The 16,817-nt window shown below is 38.8% G+C and overlaps 1 protein-coding gene across 1 annotated transcript in view; it reads right to left on the bottom strand.

Moving 5' to 3' along the window:
* sh3gl2 (SH3-domain GRB2-like 2) overlaps positions 1–14,777 on the bottom strand; it is a 76,695-nt gene extending 61,918 nt beyond the window's left edge. The window contains 1 exon segment of the mRNA NM_001097297.1: positions 14,700–14,777. Within this exon segment, the coding sequence (NP_001090766.1) occupies positions 14,700–14,744 (45 nt within the window). The 5' untranslated portion in view covers positions 14,745–14,777.
* Between the last annotated feature and the right edge of the window lie 2,040 nt (positions 14,778–16,817).

The raw sequence follows: 16,817 nt of genomic DNA, 5'->3' as shown, positions 1-16,817 counted from the left end.
TTACGCAAAAATCGTATTGGTAACGAAAAATTCGTAAAGAATCCGAAAAAATCGCAAAACATACGAAAAAATCGCAAAATACCGATCATTACAAAAAAAACGCAATCGGACTCATTTCGACCCGTTCGTGGGTAAGTAAATCAGCCCCTTAATATATGCGTGTGTACTGCAATGGTAGCTGCATTTTACACAAAGGATCCAGAAACGGATAGTGTTAACATCCTTGGTTAATTTAGAGTATGTAATCATGGCTTCATCCCTTTTAGAGGAGACAAATGAACAGCCAACAGGAATTAGGTCAATGAATCACACTATTTGAATTACAGATGACAAATACCTCAGTGCCTCATAGGCTCTGTTAATATTTACATTTCTTTTTCTACTAAAAATGCTGCAGAAGGCATGAAATGGGGATTTCTTACTACAATGTTGTCCTATTTGGATGTTTCTCTAAGTGCTTAAAAACATAACCTAAGCTCCAATCAATGTACCAGCCAGAGGTGAGCTAATGACAGTGTATGATAACAATGATAGCAGCCTCTGAGGATTCTCTGTTGGATAGCTCACTGACCTCCCTGCCAGTGCTGGGAATGGGACAGATCACAATAACCCAGAGCACATAATAGCTTTCTGCACCATAAGTTGGTAGGCCAGGATCTGAGGAACAACATATCGGTTAATGGCTTATGTATACCAAAATTTGAGGGACAATAGTAAGCCCTGTGACTTCCCCAAAACAAATCACATTCCTAATTCCACTGTGTAAGAACTGTTTGAAAACATCATTAATAAAAATAATAAGGGTAACATGTTAGCTCAGTGCTGTCTTGCAGCTACGGGTGTCCAATTCTGCCCAGGCTAGTATCTGCAAGGGGGAGTTCATATCTTCTCTTGATGTCTGCACTGGTTTCCTCCATGTGCTCATGATTTCTCCAAAACATCTGAACAGGCTAAACAGTTTAAAATTGGCAACCAATAAGATTGTTGTATTCATTGTTCTACCTGCTAGCTGAGAAAAAACAATCACTGATTGGCTGCTATGGGTTACTTCCCATGGGCAAATTTGCCCAGTGTTAATAAATGAGCCTTAGTGTCTGTTTCTGTGTCCGTGTGGGAAGGACTATATAGGAGAATGTAACAAATAGCATTAATGCAATGCAAACAATTTAAAGCAAACAATTCATAACTTCTGTAAACCTGGAAAACAAGCACTAGAGGAGAAAAGACTGAGAGTGTGCAGTGTGTAGTGGCCTTGAATGTAAACTGCAAAAAGTGCTCAGAAAAGCACCATAAGTAAGTTTACATTAATTTATTATTTGGGTTTAGATACCCTTTAATGCACATTTATATTTTGCAAGTGACAGCACAAGATATTATGCTACTAGCCTGATACTTTTGCATTTCACTCTTAAATCATTGTTGATTGTAAAAAAAATTGCAATTCTATCCTATTGTGTTTTATTATGCAATGCTGATCAGCTTGCAAACTGATGTTTGCAATGTTACAAAAGTTCAAATCTGCTCTCTTTTGTAGCATACTAGCTTCAATTTATAATGGTTTTGTCACATATAAAAGCACTGAGCTATATTTAAGCCCTGCTCCTGGATACAGATTTAGAAACACGCCAAGCTTATGGATCCAGTGGGAAAGCTTTAGCTGTTATCTTGTCACTTGTGGGACTTCCTTGGGGCAGGCAAATCAAAACAATTTACCTTTAGGCTTTTATAAGAGATTACAGTCCAACCATTCAGACGTGGATTTAACATACCTAATCACTTCCATTACTGTAACAGTGTAATCCCCCACAGTCTCATGGTCAAGAAAAAGGAAGATTACTTATGAACTATAAGTTTTCTAAGGGAGCCTGCTGAACAAACACGTGCGCAGCACAAGGCAATCTCTTAAGCAGGGGGATTAATGCAGCCAGATCACTCTCCTTTTCATGGGTGCTGCCAATCATACTGGATGGCAAATGCAGCTGATTGATTGGATAAATTGTAGGACCAGGAGAGTGAAATATTATGGATTTATTAATGTTTGTATAAAGCAGCAGGCAGACTCATTATACTTTTTTATTTCAAAATTAAAAAGTTTACATAGCAAATAATTCACTCTACCAAAAAATATACTGCTTTCAGGTAACCTATTTTTTCACCTATTCCCATGTAACTGGAGAAGTCCCAAGCCGGACTTGGATTTCTTACTATTGAGTGCTATTGTCATATCTACCACAGGATCGGCTGCTGGGAGGGGGGTGGTTTTACTCCAACTTGTAGATCTGCAGTAAAGTGTAACTGAAGTTTATCAGAGCACAGGTCACATGGCTGTGGCACCCTGGAGAATGAAGAATATGGCTAGCCCCCTGTGAAATTTTAAAATTAAAGATTAAAAAATCTGTTTATGTATTTGAAAATCCAGATTTCAATGCAAGACTCTGTTGGAGAAACTCTATCAACTGATGTGTTTTGAGTCAAAGAACCATTTGAAAGGCCAATTATTTTATATTCAACATATTCACTTATGGTGAATGCTGTTATCCTTATTTGTTCATGGCTTATCTTTTTGTGTTTAATCAGGATCCATTCGCAAAGAACATATTAAGAAGATCCAAGCAACTTTGCATGTCCCAAAAATACAGAAGCCTAGAGATGTGAAATCCTTTGAAGGTTGTAATAAGAGCTGTATTTCGGTCTGGTGCTGCCCTAGGTGCCCCCTTCAGCGGTGACACATGTTCACAAAAGAAAGTGTATCTTCCTTCCGCCTCAGCTCCTCCTTCCCCTCCCTTCCAGCTCCCCTAAATTCAGGAATGATGCACACAGAGAACTAACATAATTAGTAAGCACCCGCAAAAAAATGGTGTTTAATTCAACGTTTCGGCTTAGACTCAATCCTTTTTTAGGACATACAATTACAATGTGATCAAGTGATGAAACATATAGCTGACTTTTATCGCCAATGCACATGAGAGGTCTGTCTACACAGTTTTTTTTTACGTCCTCTCATTAAGTGATGTCACGATCAGGGTATGAGTGTTGGGGGAGGGTTTTGCACAAACTGTTTTCATTGTAATTGTGTGTCCTGAAGACGGCTTGAGTCTAAGACAAAACGTTGAATTAAACACCATTTTTTTGCTTCTTACAAGTCCTGTGAGTGCGGTTTGTTTGTGAACTATATATATAAATACCAATAGAAATAAATGATTATAATGAAGAGATGCAAACAAACTGAACTGAATGACAGGGAAAGCATCTTTCTTTCTTTCATGTTATATTTTATTAACAGGAGCCAGTGTTGTAATGTTTTTTAGTCTGTGGGAGCATGGGAAGATCTGATAACCACTGCATTCCTCCAGGCAATGGCTTATCTCTGGAACCTGTACAACTACATTCCTAAATACACTACATAAATGTTTATTGCATTGAAAATGCATGACACAAAAGACAAAAGGGTTCATTTAAAAAAGCAAAGAGGTAAAATGGACACACACAGTGGGGATTTTCATAAAGGTACTTGCATCCATAAATCCTCCATGCACATCTATCAAGTGCCAAAGTACCTGTCCAATATGCTCTATACATCCTGGTAAGGATTTTTTATTCTGGGGCTAATTTACTAAAATAGATGCAACACTTCAGTTGCCATAGAAACCAATCTGACATTTGATTTTATTTTCAAACTGGTATGAGACTGGTCAAAGCTAATTGTTGACTTCCTGCTTGGGCAACTACATTGGTGCGATTTGCTATGTCCGTAAACCCTTCTGAATTTTTTCCTGCATTAATTATATGGTTATTTACTATATCCAAATGTCAAGGCCAGAGGATTGATATGCAGATATTTGCATTAAGTAAATCAAAGTATAATATATAATATAATTTACCAGTAGATTATTAGCACCCAATGACATGATGCTGGTTGATGTCTCTGCAGAAAGGGTCAGTGGCAATGTTCTGAACAAAAACTTAACCAGTAGATAATTTATATCCCAGCTAAGAATAATAATAATTTCCCATATATTTATATCAGTACATGTTGCCCCTTTTACCATAGACCACCATTTTATGATTGTCTGTGTGCTCCAGACTAGCATGTATGCATGCCCTTGGTTTGTGTAAACGCAGTGCCTTATGTTCAGAGTACTGCACTTACTTAAATCATACCTCCCAACTGTCCCGATTTTGGTGGGACAGTCTCCATTTTGACACCACAGTCCTAGATTCTTTCTGAAAAGTCCCTCATTTCAAATTGATCTGCTGCACTGAACCTGCACTGAATTCTTAAAAAGATACAATTTTTCTCAAACTTAATTAAAAAAGTAGCTTTTGGCAGAGAGTACAGAAAAATTAACAAGCTACACCTGCACTTAGATACAATTGTAACTAATAAGCTAAATAGGTCTCTTGGGGAACAGAGACTTGCAGCTTAAAGGGCAATTTCACCTTTTTTTTTTTAGCAAAACTGTGATAACACATAAAACCACCAGAAATGTGACTTGAAATTGACTTCTATAGAAACTCGCAAGCTTTTTTACATTTGAGTTTTTGTGTTTTTTTTGCACTTAATAAATACTAGACATTATTCAATGGCACATATTTCTAGAAAAGTATATTTGTAATAAAAAAGGGTTTATTTATATGTTTATGATATCAGCTACTTTATGTGATATACTGTTAGACCTGCAATGCATTGGGTTATAGTCCCCTTTATGTATCTTTCCAGCCGTTTTTGTTTTATTTCTGTTTTAGAAATAAAAATACATTTCCAGCCTCTGCGCTGGGTGCAAGGAATTTCAGAACAGGAAAAACAGGAAGCTTCACCATAGATTACTGTTCCCAGGTTGTAGAATTTATTGTAAAAAAATGCTGACAGCTTATTCTGCTGCATAGAATAACATTTCACAGATTTAGATGCTATGTCTTCTATCCCTTCATTTAAATCCATTAAGAAAACAGGAAAGAAAAATATAAGTAGGCAAACTGTATCATATAGGCTTTCTCAGAATATACTCAGTTACCAGTCTAGTGTTTATATTTCTCCTTTATATGCTTATTAATGATCACCCTTTCTTTTTTGAGAGCACCTTCAACTAGCAATGTGTTTGTGACACAGCTATGCCTTTTATTGGGTTTCATTTCAGAATACCAATCTGTTTGGAACCTGAAGTTTTATGTGAGGTTTTTTACACAGTGAAGTTTTAACGAGAACATATTGGGATCATTTATCATGGAGCTGCTGCTTCTGCAACGTCTCACAGTGAAAACCATGCTGGGACTAAATATGACCTTGGATCGTTCCTAATATTGTTAACTAGACACTTCAATGTCATAAATCACATGGATTTGGCAGGTTCCTGAATTGTGCACTACATGTGCCAAAGATAAACCACTGTGCTTGCTGAGATGCCCATAAAAAGAGTAACCAAAGCAGCATGAAATGATAGTGCATCCCTCCAGTCGCCTCTGTTGACACTTGATTACATCACCAGTGAAAACCAGTGACTGATGCTCTATTTTTTAACAATTAACTTTCATTCAGATCTGTTTCTGGGGGCAACTTGTGAATGTTTTTGTGCAAAGTTTGTCTCACATAAGCCTACATGAGCCACTCTTCAGACCAGTAAGGCTACCATTCTGTACTGTACACTGTGGTGTGGTCGCAAGTGGTACAGTAGTGTTGCCATCTGCCTGGTATTTGACCTGCCCAGTCAGTAAATCACCAGTTAGGGCCAGGGCCGGAATTAAAAATTTACCAGGCAATGTAAATACCCTTTAAATCCCTCCCTTCGCTGACCCGCTCTGCTGCTAGAATACCCCTTATAAGAATAGACCTGCCTATGTTCTGCCCATTTCCCCCACCCAATCTGCCAATTTCCCCACACCACCCCCATGAGACATCACCGCCTACTCCCCGACCTGAATTCCAGTTATTTTACAAAAAAGGTGTCAACCCTAGGAACATGGACATTCATGTTAGACAAAAACAGATGCTGTTTTACTATTGTGAAAAGGTATTTTCAAACTACACCCACATCCCAGTCTCAATCATAAACATACTGTAACCCCTCACCAACACATGCACAGCACCATACAAACGCTCAGTGGTAACCAGCTGTACAGTTAAGCAATGAGTCAGATATATGTCAAAAATGTGATGTTATACTGGGAATGAGAAGCAAATAATTGTATGATTAACCAAGGAGTACTTTGGCTTCTCCTTTCTGGAAAAATAATCAATAGAGTGTGTCATTGAGGGTGTAAGTCTCTTACCTTCTATAATTAGTCTTATTTTAGATTTTTTACATTTAATATTGCTATTTTTACTTGTATCACTTTTTTATCTTTTGTTACATGTTATAACATGCTATACTGCCAATTGACCTAATACTGCCTCATGATAAAAAACACATTATTGTATAATTTATTATATAATTTAAAGCTTATTTATGAAGGTTACTTTTATCTCCGTTACTTTTAGTTTCTGATGCTTGTGTTGACACTATAGCTCGCCAGATAATATTTCCTGAGGTCTTTGTACATATCATTCTGTGGCTGTAACCAACACCCTGTAGGGGCACCCTCAAGCACTGCAGCTTCCCTGGAGACAAGGAGGGAAAGTGACAAAACCAGTTAATGTTCTTGCAAGGCAAGGAGCACAGAGTTTACTAGCAAAAATAAATTATGTTTACTTTTGGCCACAGCATGGCCCTTCATGTTGAGATCAGATTTATAAATTTATCTGTGCTTCCTTTAATAATTGAACTTTCATTTAGGAATCATTTTAGGCATACATGATGCTTCATATTAAGATCAAAGATCTGACAACAGGGGCAATTTCCCATCCCCTCCCTACCTTATTCTGTATTGGAATGATGGACTTCAAGTCCCATAATCTATGACTTCACAATAGAATAAGGTGAGGATGAGATTGAATGATTGCCCAGTGTTCCCCAACCAGTGACTTGTAGGCAACATGTTGCTCCCCAACCCATTGGATGTTGCTCCCAGTGGCCTTAACAAAGGTGCTTATTTGTGAATTCCTAGCTTTGAGGCAAGTTGACATAAAAACCATGTGTACTACTAATCAGAGCCTTCTGTAGGCTGCCAGTCTACATAAGGACAACCAATAGCAAATCACACCCCATATATTTTGCACCCCCATTAACATTTTTTATGCTTGTGTTGCTCCTCAGCTCTTTTTACATTTAACTCATGGCTCATGGGTAAAAAAGGTTGGGGACCCCTGGATTAGCCCAAGGAGGGGGTAGGAAAATGGACCTTGCCAGTCAGATTATCATGATTTTATCTCAGACTCAAAAAACATGTAAAGCTGTGGAAAAAAATATATACATTTTGGGGGTTTGTTTGCTGTGCAACTTTTTTTTAAAGCCTTATTTTTTAATTTTTAATTGCCTCCAATATAATATCACTAGGTTCTCAGAGTTATTTTAATATTGAAAAACAATTATATATGCAATTTATAGCTGCGTTAAAGCTTATTATATAACACCATTAATCAATCTCTAACCCTGTATTCATTCAGGATTCTGACCCCTGTCAGCATGTGAAATGGGTAAACTTATTTCAGATGATAAAGGTCAGGCTGGCTCTGGCAAGTCTTTCACACATTACAATTAAAACGTGAAGATCTATATTTATCCTTTTTTTGTTCTCCTGTAGCACTGAAAAAATCACAGTATGGGTGCATTTTTCTCTTTGCTTTTCTGTATATTTTCTTTTCTACTTACCTTTTAATGTTTTATCCTCTCCTCTTACTCTATCTGACATATTGCTTTATATTCTTCCTCCATCTCTCACAATCCATCATCAAATGTTATCAGTTATATATCTGTCCAGTTCCCCATCTTTCATTCCTCTTCCCTAGAGGGACCACTTATGAGGTTAATGCCTATTTGCTCTCCTACATACACCCGAAAACCCAGTTTGAAGGTCAAATTAGATGAGTTGTGGGGTGCATTTGATAAAAGTAAAAGTTTTTAAATGGCACATACAACAATGATTTCATACATTAATTAACTTGTTATTAGCTAAGAAGGTCCTGCATTTGTGACTTCAAGGGGGTTTGATTTTCTCCATGCAAAATGTCTAAAGCCACTGACCATAGATTGGAGGTTTACTGTGGTATTTTTTGGCTATTTTGCTATGGCAAAATTGTTTCTTTCTAACAAGTAAAGCAAATTATGTAATTTGTTTTGAGATATAAAAAGTCACATAATTAGAAATATAGAAATATAACTGCAATCAGATAAGGGTTTATAAGGAGAAATGCAATAAAAGCTGTTTCAAAACATCACCCACTATATACTGCATGTACTGTATATGTCAAACAAAAAGAGATACATTATAGTTCAATGTGTTTCCTTTTTATCAGAATATCTATGGGCCTACATGGACCAGCAAAACCTTGCTCTGACCAGTGCTCCTGCCAACCCCTTGGATGTTGCGCTCAGTGCCCCCAAACCAGGTAGTTATTTTTGAATTCCTGACTTAGTGGCAAGTTTTGGTTGAATAAAAACAAGATTTACTACCAAATAAAGCCTCCTGTAAGCTGATAGTGTGCATAGAGGCTACCTAATAGCCAATCTTAGCCCTTATTTGGCACCTCCAAAAGTTTTTTTACATTTGACTGTGGCTCACAAGTAAGAAAGTTTGGGGACCCCTGGCTTAAGGGCTAGCAGTAGATCTTGTGGCAAGAAGAAGAGCCATTATGTAGAAATAGACCCACCACAATATAACTTTAGTAAGAAAAGCCTTCACTTCCGTCAGCCACTTGAAGAAATGTCAATATTGCCAAAAAATTAATATATTCCACAAACAAAGCAATGGGAACTTATTTTTGCAAACAGTTGCAACAGAATGCAAGAATTCACTATTTTGTTTGTTTGAAAGATTTTACTTTAAAGCTGTGCATAGTCTGGGCTGTGATACTAAACCCTACTACAAAGCAAATGCTAGGAACATTTGTATTCGCTGAAATATTTTCATTACAATGTATTAAAATTAAATTCTTAGTTTACATTTGTGATCTGCTTAAATGAATGGGAAAACTTCAAATTTCGATCTTGTGAGTTTGAGTTTGTTTTTCTAAATCGTTTTTAGAACATGGTTTGAATTTGAGTATTTATAGCACCAAAAAAACTTGAACATTGATAAATCTCCCCCTGAGTGTACTTTTTTACAGTTCTCATTATACACCTTAATAAAGCAAAATACATGCATCATAAAATGCCTGGACATGGTTGAAAAAAGTTCTTCATTTTACACTTTAACTCAAAATGCAGTAGGCCAATGGTGTTACTGTAATATTACGTGGGTGTACATCTGGCCAAATAATGATATACATGTAAATATTTAGACATAAACCATACCATCTATGCTAGCGGTTCTCAACCTGTGGGTTGGGACCCCTTTGGGGGTCAAATAACCCTTTCACAGGGGTCGCCTAAGACCATTGGAAAACACATATTTCTGATGGTCTTAGGAACCAAGACACCGCTCCTCTATGGTTGGGAGTCACCACAACATGAGGAACTGTATTAAAGGGTCGCGGCATTGGGAAGGTTGAGAACCACTGATCTATGCAATACAACTTCATAGGAATTGAGTTATATAAAAGCAAGAGGTGTCCATTATTTAGGTCTTTTGCACCTAAATATCCAAACTGACACACAGCACCAAGCTTTCCAAACAGACCTGTAGCGTCAAAGCTTCTGGGCTGCAGCCCCATTTTCTTATCAGGATTCCAAAGCCAACAAACTACACATCTAATAATCTAACTGCTGTATTTATAGGGAAATTAGGATCTAAAGCCATTATGGTATACAACTATTCATTTACTGTAAACTAACCAATAAAAAAACAGCAAGATTAAATGATGCAATGAAGTTATTACAATTTTAATGTATACACCATCAGTTTTTAGATGTTCATGAATAGCGTTGAATACATAGTTATTCCTTGGGAAATTAAGTGAGGATAATAACCCTTATTCTGCACCAAATCCCACCAAGAATAAACAAAAGTTCAGCCAGTGTACAACGTTCCATTTACAGCTGTGCAAACAACAGTGCTAGCTGGGCAGGACTCCACTCTAAGGTTATACAGGAGACCTTGGGAGCAAGATACACAAGTACAGTTAATTCAGTCACTCACCCATGACACTAGCTGCCCACAAAACTGTTAAGCAATCAATTGATTGCTTATGTCCATTTTTGACAGCAGAATAGGCTGAACCTGGTCACAGAACTGCACATTCCTGTATATATACAGTGGTTGCTGTCACAATGGGACAAGTAGGACCAATGTATTCAACTGGATGTCTAAAACAAAGGGCGCTTTTTATTTGACCCCCCCCCCCCCCCCACATACTTAAGGCTAGTTCTGGGATATTGTAAAACTCCAGTAACCATCAGATTGGGCTAGTTCCATAACGGGGTAATTATACAGTGCTTGAACTGGAGGTTAAAAAGTGGGGGGATGCTATGTGTGTTGACATAGCGTGGCTTGCAAAAACAAGCCCCTCCCATAATTATAAGTCACACCCACTATTATAATAAGCTTTGCACACCAACAGTTCCTGTTTTTATCCACTTTAAAGCAAAGACATTTCACAATTTCTATCTACTGAACAGTTTGATGCCCAATATTCATAGATTTAGCAAAGTATGCTATAGGGAGCCAAAAATGATAAAGTGAAACCCAAGGTTTTCTATTTGAATGTGCTATTTAAATTACATATGCTATTGTGGGTTCCAGTTCATATTATATTCCTAATAAGGTATGCCAGCCAGTATAAAATGGTAACTGTTAGAACAAGTGTCAGCTGTTCTAGTAATCTTAGATAGGGAGCTATAGGTTATTTCCTGGTCTTTTATTATTGTTATCCTTTGCTTATTTAACACCAGCATTTTCCATATATCTTGTAATAGGTTACATACACCACTCACATCAGTGCTTGCCCTATACAAGGCACTTTGGCCACACACCTTATGGACAGTTTTATCAAGGGCCATGTTTTGGCATGTAGGAGAGAATCAAGGCAGGCATTAGAACAAGATAGAAACTCCTAGTTGGAAGCCAACCACAGCACATGGGATTATGGGCTCTGTAACTGGACAGGGAACTTGGGAAGCAGTGGGTGAGTTTTAGAATGACATATAGTGGGTCTGGGGCTGCAGGGACATGAAACAGACAAAGAACAAACAGGTGCACACAATATTACTGGAAAAGAGGCTGGTGTAACCCCGCCAAGGCCTTTTATAAAGCAAAGACAAAGTATCATATTAGCAGAGTCAAGCATACAAGACAAGTCAACAAAGTCAAGCAGGGAAGAGGTTACTGCTTCTGGCAGCAAAGAGGTCTGGAGAGACAAATAAAAGAATAAATACTGTGAATACTGATGCAATGTGTGAGTTGGGTTCCAGAGAAAGTGACCTGTAGTAACTGGCAGCTAGGTTTATAGCAATGAGCAGTGTGACAGCAGTTAACATACTGATTTTGCACTAAATGTGTTTAATTTTCCCTACCTATGTTTTCCACCAGCAGCTCTGCTAACCAGACTGCCAACCCTTTAAACTGCTACAATTTCATACATTAGTTGTTACATTTGAAGCATACTTCCTGGGCTTTTAGTCTGCAACATAATAACTATTACATTTGTTGCTGACATTTTTCAAATGCTCCTGAGAAATGTATCTAATTTTAACATTAACAGTTTAAAAGGCAGTTAACCTAATTAACAAATTAAAATGGGGGAGGAAAATAAAACTAATTTGTTTTTAAAAACCTACATTTTATAATACATTACAAAATGAAGACATTATGTATGGTGTAGTAAATGAAATTATGTTTGTAAAGGTGCCTGCTCCTTTAAGAATGTTACTATACATTTAGAGATGTACTCATGGGTCAGTAGGGTTTTGATGGAAAGTAATTCAGTCATTCAGATATTGATGTGCTGTTAATTTAACCTTCCCATCAGGAAAAAGTAAACTGCATGTCGGCTGTTTTGCTGATTCAGCAAGAAAACTGAACCAAAAAAAAATTTATTGATGAATTTTACCCTTGGAGCTTTCAGATAAACTCCTCTAAACCTTTTATTCCTTTATTTTGTTCAAGTTTACAAACCTTCCACAACACAGTCGAAGATTCATATGAATTTCAGCCAGTGAATATTTTATATTAAAACCCACACCAAATAAAAACAGACTGTGCAATGCAACTTGGTTGAAGTTGATGTACAGTTATACAAATGTAGTCACAATTAAAGGGCTTTCTAAAATATTTTTCAATAATGGATCAGCTATTAACTATTTAATTTCAGTGTCTACACTTGACCCCTGCATTTGGGCAGGCTTTCTAATAAAATAAAATGTAGTGACAGATGACAGAAATCAACACTTGGTAAATAATGTACTAGATGCCTAGGTTTTACCATACCAGCCCCAAGGCAGCTTCTTTTCCTATCTTCGAACTGAGAACCCCCTCTGCCACCACTCCTGCACTCAGACATGGGCGAGGGGGGCTTCACAACTTGTCTTAAAAGAGTCGTACCAGCCTAGGGGTACATGGGCCCTATGACAATGAAGAGCCATGAATGAAAAGTTTTCCTTCATCTTGTGTCAGCTCTTTTCCTAGTGACAGAAGCAATGCATGTATTCAGTGTGGCCTGCATGCTGGAGTTATTACTCGTGACTAGAGCAGATCATGCATGCCCAGTGATGCCACCAGCAATGAAAATAGGGGACTAAATCCTTAGAGGTCATCTGTACCTACAGGCATGTACAGCAGCCTTGTACATAATATTGGTCATATCTTGCCTTATGCTAGTTGCCCTATAAATATTTTGGTCTACTTAAGGAAAATAACATGGGAAGGGCCCCTGCATTCCTTTTCTAAGAACAGATACTATATATGCCACTGTTGGATGTGCAGGGCTCTGGGCCATTGGGAGGCTGGGGGGCAGATCCTGGTGCAGATTGTATTCCTTTCTCTCATGGTATTTATTCCACTGAGTGCAAAGATAAGTTTTCTATTGCTCCCTGGATGATTAATTCAGGGTGCATTTAACAGGGTTATGTCATCACATTACTCCTTTTATTATAATACAAAATGGGCTTTTTGTTGGAGCCCTGCAACTCTGATCCTGAAAGTATATTTAGAATTCCTTCCAAAAAAGCAAGTGTGAGATTTTGTTGTTTGCCAAAGAGCAAGTAAATTAGGTCACCAAGAATCCAAGAAACTGATTCCATTAAGCAAGCATAAAATATAGCAATAACTTTTCCTGAATCAGGGGAAGCTGGTTGTAAGAGGGCAAATAAATAGGCCTGATTGGGGCATAACTGGGCAGGCTGGTGGTGTACCTACAGGAGAGTCTACATTTACTAGAAATGACAAAGGTCAGAACCGGTATTGCAGGTTTACTGGCAGAGTCAGTATTTTACCAACTAGGTATGTGTAATAGCAGCCGGTAGCAACCTTAACCAGGTAATGTGCAAAAACTAATGAGAAATGCTATTACACAGCAGGTATAAAGCATATTGCTTTAGTCATTATACGTGATGCTGAAAATTACGGCATATACAGTGAAAGGCTTGAGGCAAACAATAGCAATAATAGAGGCTTTAAACTCCCTAATTAAAGGTAACTTTGAAATCATGTCCTAGTGTCCCTATGAGAGGGGATTAAAAAAACAGAACTGCAATATCACATCCTTCCTGCAGAAGAGCCGAGAGAGAGAGGAGACCTCCCCAACCTGTTTAATAATGCAGCTGATATCAGATAGCTCTGCATGGAGCTTTTGGCTGCAGGCAGCAGTAGGGATGAGGAGGTGACCTCTATGGGAGAATTTCTGTGTGAACACTGACTGCAGACAAACTGATGTAAATCCTAAATCTAAGATCATGATTTGGCTTCAGCAGTTAGTAATCCCTCTATGCTGTGCCTATCTCCTAATCTCCATTTTATCCAAGTGTGCTGTGATACACAGGAGAGCTGCTGCACGCCTCCAACACAGAGACAGAGAGATAACCCTGCTGCATTTTATCACCATTGCTAGGATCACAGCTTTCCCCTGCATTTACTGCCTGTGCATCACCATAGAAATAAAACCACAAAGATGAGGCAGATTACTGAGTTACCTCAATACATTTCATTTTGACCTGGATTTCCATGACAGCTGGCATTGTCTTTTGTTTAACCCATGGCATGCTGAAGTTTTATTGTGTGTATCATGGTTATCAGTCAGCCAGTGGGGTACCAAGCCCCATCCTTACTACAGTCATGTGGGGGTTCCCATGGGATATATATTATGGGAAAGCAGAGTATCAATTCCAGCCTACCCCCGGATCCTGCGCTAGTATTTACATCTATTATGGGGGGGAGGGGGGGATTTCTAGCAATTACACCCATATAATCAGATGTATTGATGCACACACTCCATATAGCAACAAATCACAATTGCAGCGATAAAAATAGCCTGGAGATGCCCCTGGGGGTTAACCCTTACACAGCCAGAGCGCTGCTCGCCTTGCACAAATGCCCCGAAACCTGCTGAACAGATGAATCCGTGTCATAGTCGTTGTTCCCAAAATAATGTAGGCAAGAGCCAGGGCGACAGGGAAAAGGGAAGGACCCCTCTGCAGAATGACAGGGGGCTGCAGCCATGAAATCGCTTGATTTACCTGAGTGGCTTTGTGGAACTGCTTCTTGAGCCCTGCTACCGACATGCTGCAATATGGCCGGGTCCCCTCCTGCTGCTGTTGTTGCTGCCTGGTGTCCGGGTGAGAGGTGCAGATGGCCGGCCTCGCTCGGGACTGCAAGGGAATTTCTCCTCTCCTGCTCGGATGGCAGTAATCCTGTGATGCTGCTGCCGCCTTAATGCAGGGACACCGTGACGTCAGCAGGCAGCCCGCCTGGCTCCTCCCACCTGCCCTCCCCTGTGTGGGGCCTCCCCCAAGTGGCGGCGCATCAGGGGATTCTATCACCTTCTGGGTGCAAATATTTCTCGCTATAAAACCAGATAGGAAACATATTCTGTTAATGCCTTTAAGAGGGGCCTGGATGAGTTCTTTAACAATCAGAATATCCAAGGCTATTGTGATACTAATATCTACAGTTAGTATTAGTGGTTGTATATATAGTTTATGTATGTGAGTGCAGGGCCGCCATCAGTGGGGCACAGGGGGTACTGTTGTGCCGGCCCGGACGATATCCTCGCTTTAAAGGGGGCCCGGCTGTGACACAGTTTTTTTTTTTTAGCTGTCTGTCCCCAATGCATACATCACTGCCAAGCACAAAGCACTGGACCTGGGGTATCCCTTATAAGGGGTCTTTCCGTAATTTGGATCTCCTATCTTAAGTCTACTAAAACTTACATTCTCTTTAAATTAAATGTCTTTCTAGTCTGTCCCCCACTCCCAAATTTGATGCTGCTGTTCAATGTTCAAATTATTTGGGTTCAAGCCCTGCTTAGCTAATACTTAGCTTATACATTTGTTGAACCATATCACTCATTCTACTATATTTACAACAATATTCAGTAAATCAATTACATTAGGTACCTTCATTGGCTATCAGTCTAGGCTTTAGGGGATATCTAGGAAAGCAAGTTAGCACTCCCCAAATCTCAAACTAACTGACCATTAGCCTTGGGCACTTTACTATGCTTTGGGCTCTTCTAGGGGGCAAAACCTCACAGCATAATCATAAGCATAGCATCTTTGTCATTTCACTGTTTCTGGTTGTTAAATAATTCAATAAACTTAATGTAAAAAAGGGAAAAAATGCTATTGCAAGGTGCACATGTTTAACCACAAGATACAGTAGAGAGCTAGTGTACTGGAAATAGTAGGATGAGGTCCCCAGAGAGATGTGACAATTTCACTGCACAGGCATCCCATAACAGTGTAGGGTAACCTGAAACACCCTGTGCTACGTGTGTACTACATTACTGGTGCTTGAACTATGCTGAAAGGTGACTGTGTGATAAAACATTACTTTGTAGTGGTTCAATATTTGTTAAATAATTGTCACACATTGCTTGTAACATGCATAATGCTGGACTTACATTTCCAGGAATTATAGTTCATATCAATACTGTACATTTAGAACGCTTATCTACTGGGTGTTAAAAAGGGTGGGGAAAATTAGATTTGAAAAATAGGGGTTCTTCGTTGTCACCTGTATAGTACCCACAGATGAAATCCCTAGCTGATCAGTGGCCACCCCTGTGATTGCTAATAAATACTGGTTTCTACTATACATCCCTTCCTTAGAGGTATATTTATCATGCTGTGTAAAAAGTGGAGTAAACCATTACCGGTGATGTTGCTCATAGCAGCCATAGCAGTTGAAATCTAATTGCTGATTGGTTGCCCTGGGCAACATCACCGGTAATGTTTCACTCCACTTTTTACACAGAATGGTAAATATACCCCTAGTGCATGTGCAAAGAATCTTTCTTCGCCTTTATCTGCAGCCTGCGCTAAAGTGTCCCCCCATCCCAATACAGTATACGGTATGTTGCCATACTGTAGGCAGCTCCGTATGTAGATAGAACTGCCAGTAATGGAACACATTCAGGTGCACTGGGGTCTAGCTATTTTCAGGGACATACAGTATGTCTGTATTAATTTGATTTTCATTTACAGATAATTTGCATGCACTTATATACAGTTTCTGTTAAGGCTATTCAAACCCAAACAATGTCATAGTTAAAGGACAAGCAAAAGTAGAATTGCTGAGGGGTTCCAACATGTATATTTCTTTATAGCACCATGCCATCATTTTGTTCAGGAGTC

Source organism: Xenopus tropicalis, chromosome 1 (genome assembly GCF_000004195.4).
Source record: "Xenopus tropicalis strain Nigerian chromosome 1, UCB_Xtro_10.0, whole genome shotgun sequence".
Lineage (NCBI taxonomy): Eukaryota > Metazoa > Chordata > Amphibia > Anura > Pipidae > Xenopus > Xenopus tropicalis.
The sequence above is the reverse complement of the archived record's forward strand: the minus strand, read 5'-3'. Positions and strand labels throughout refer to the sequence as shown.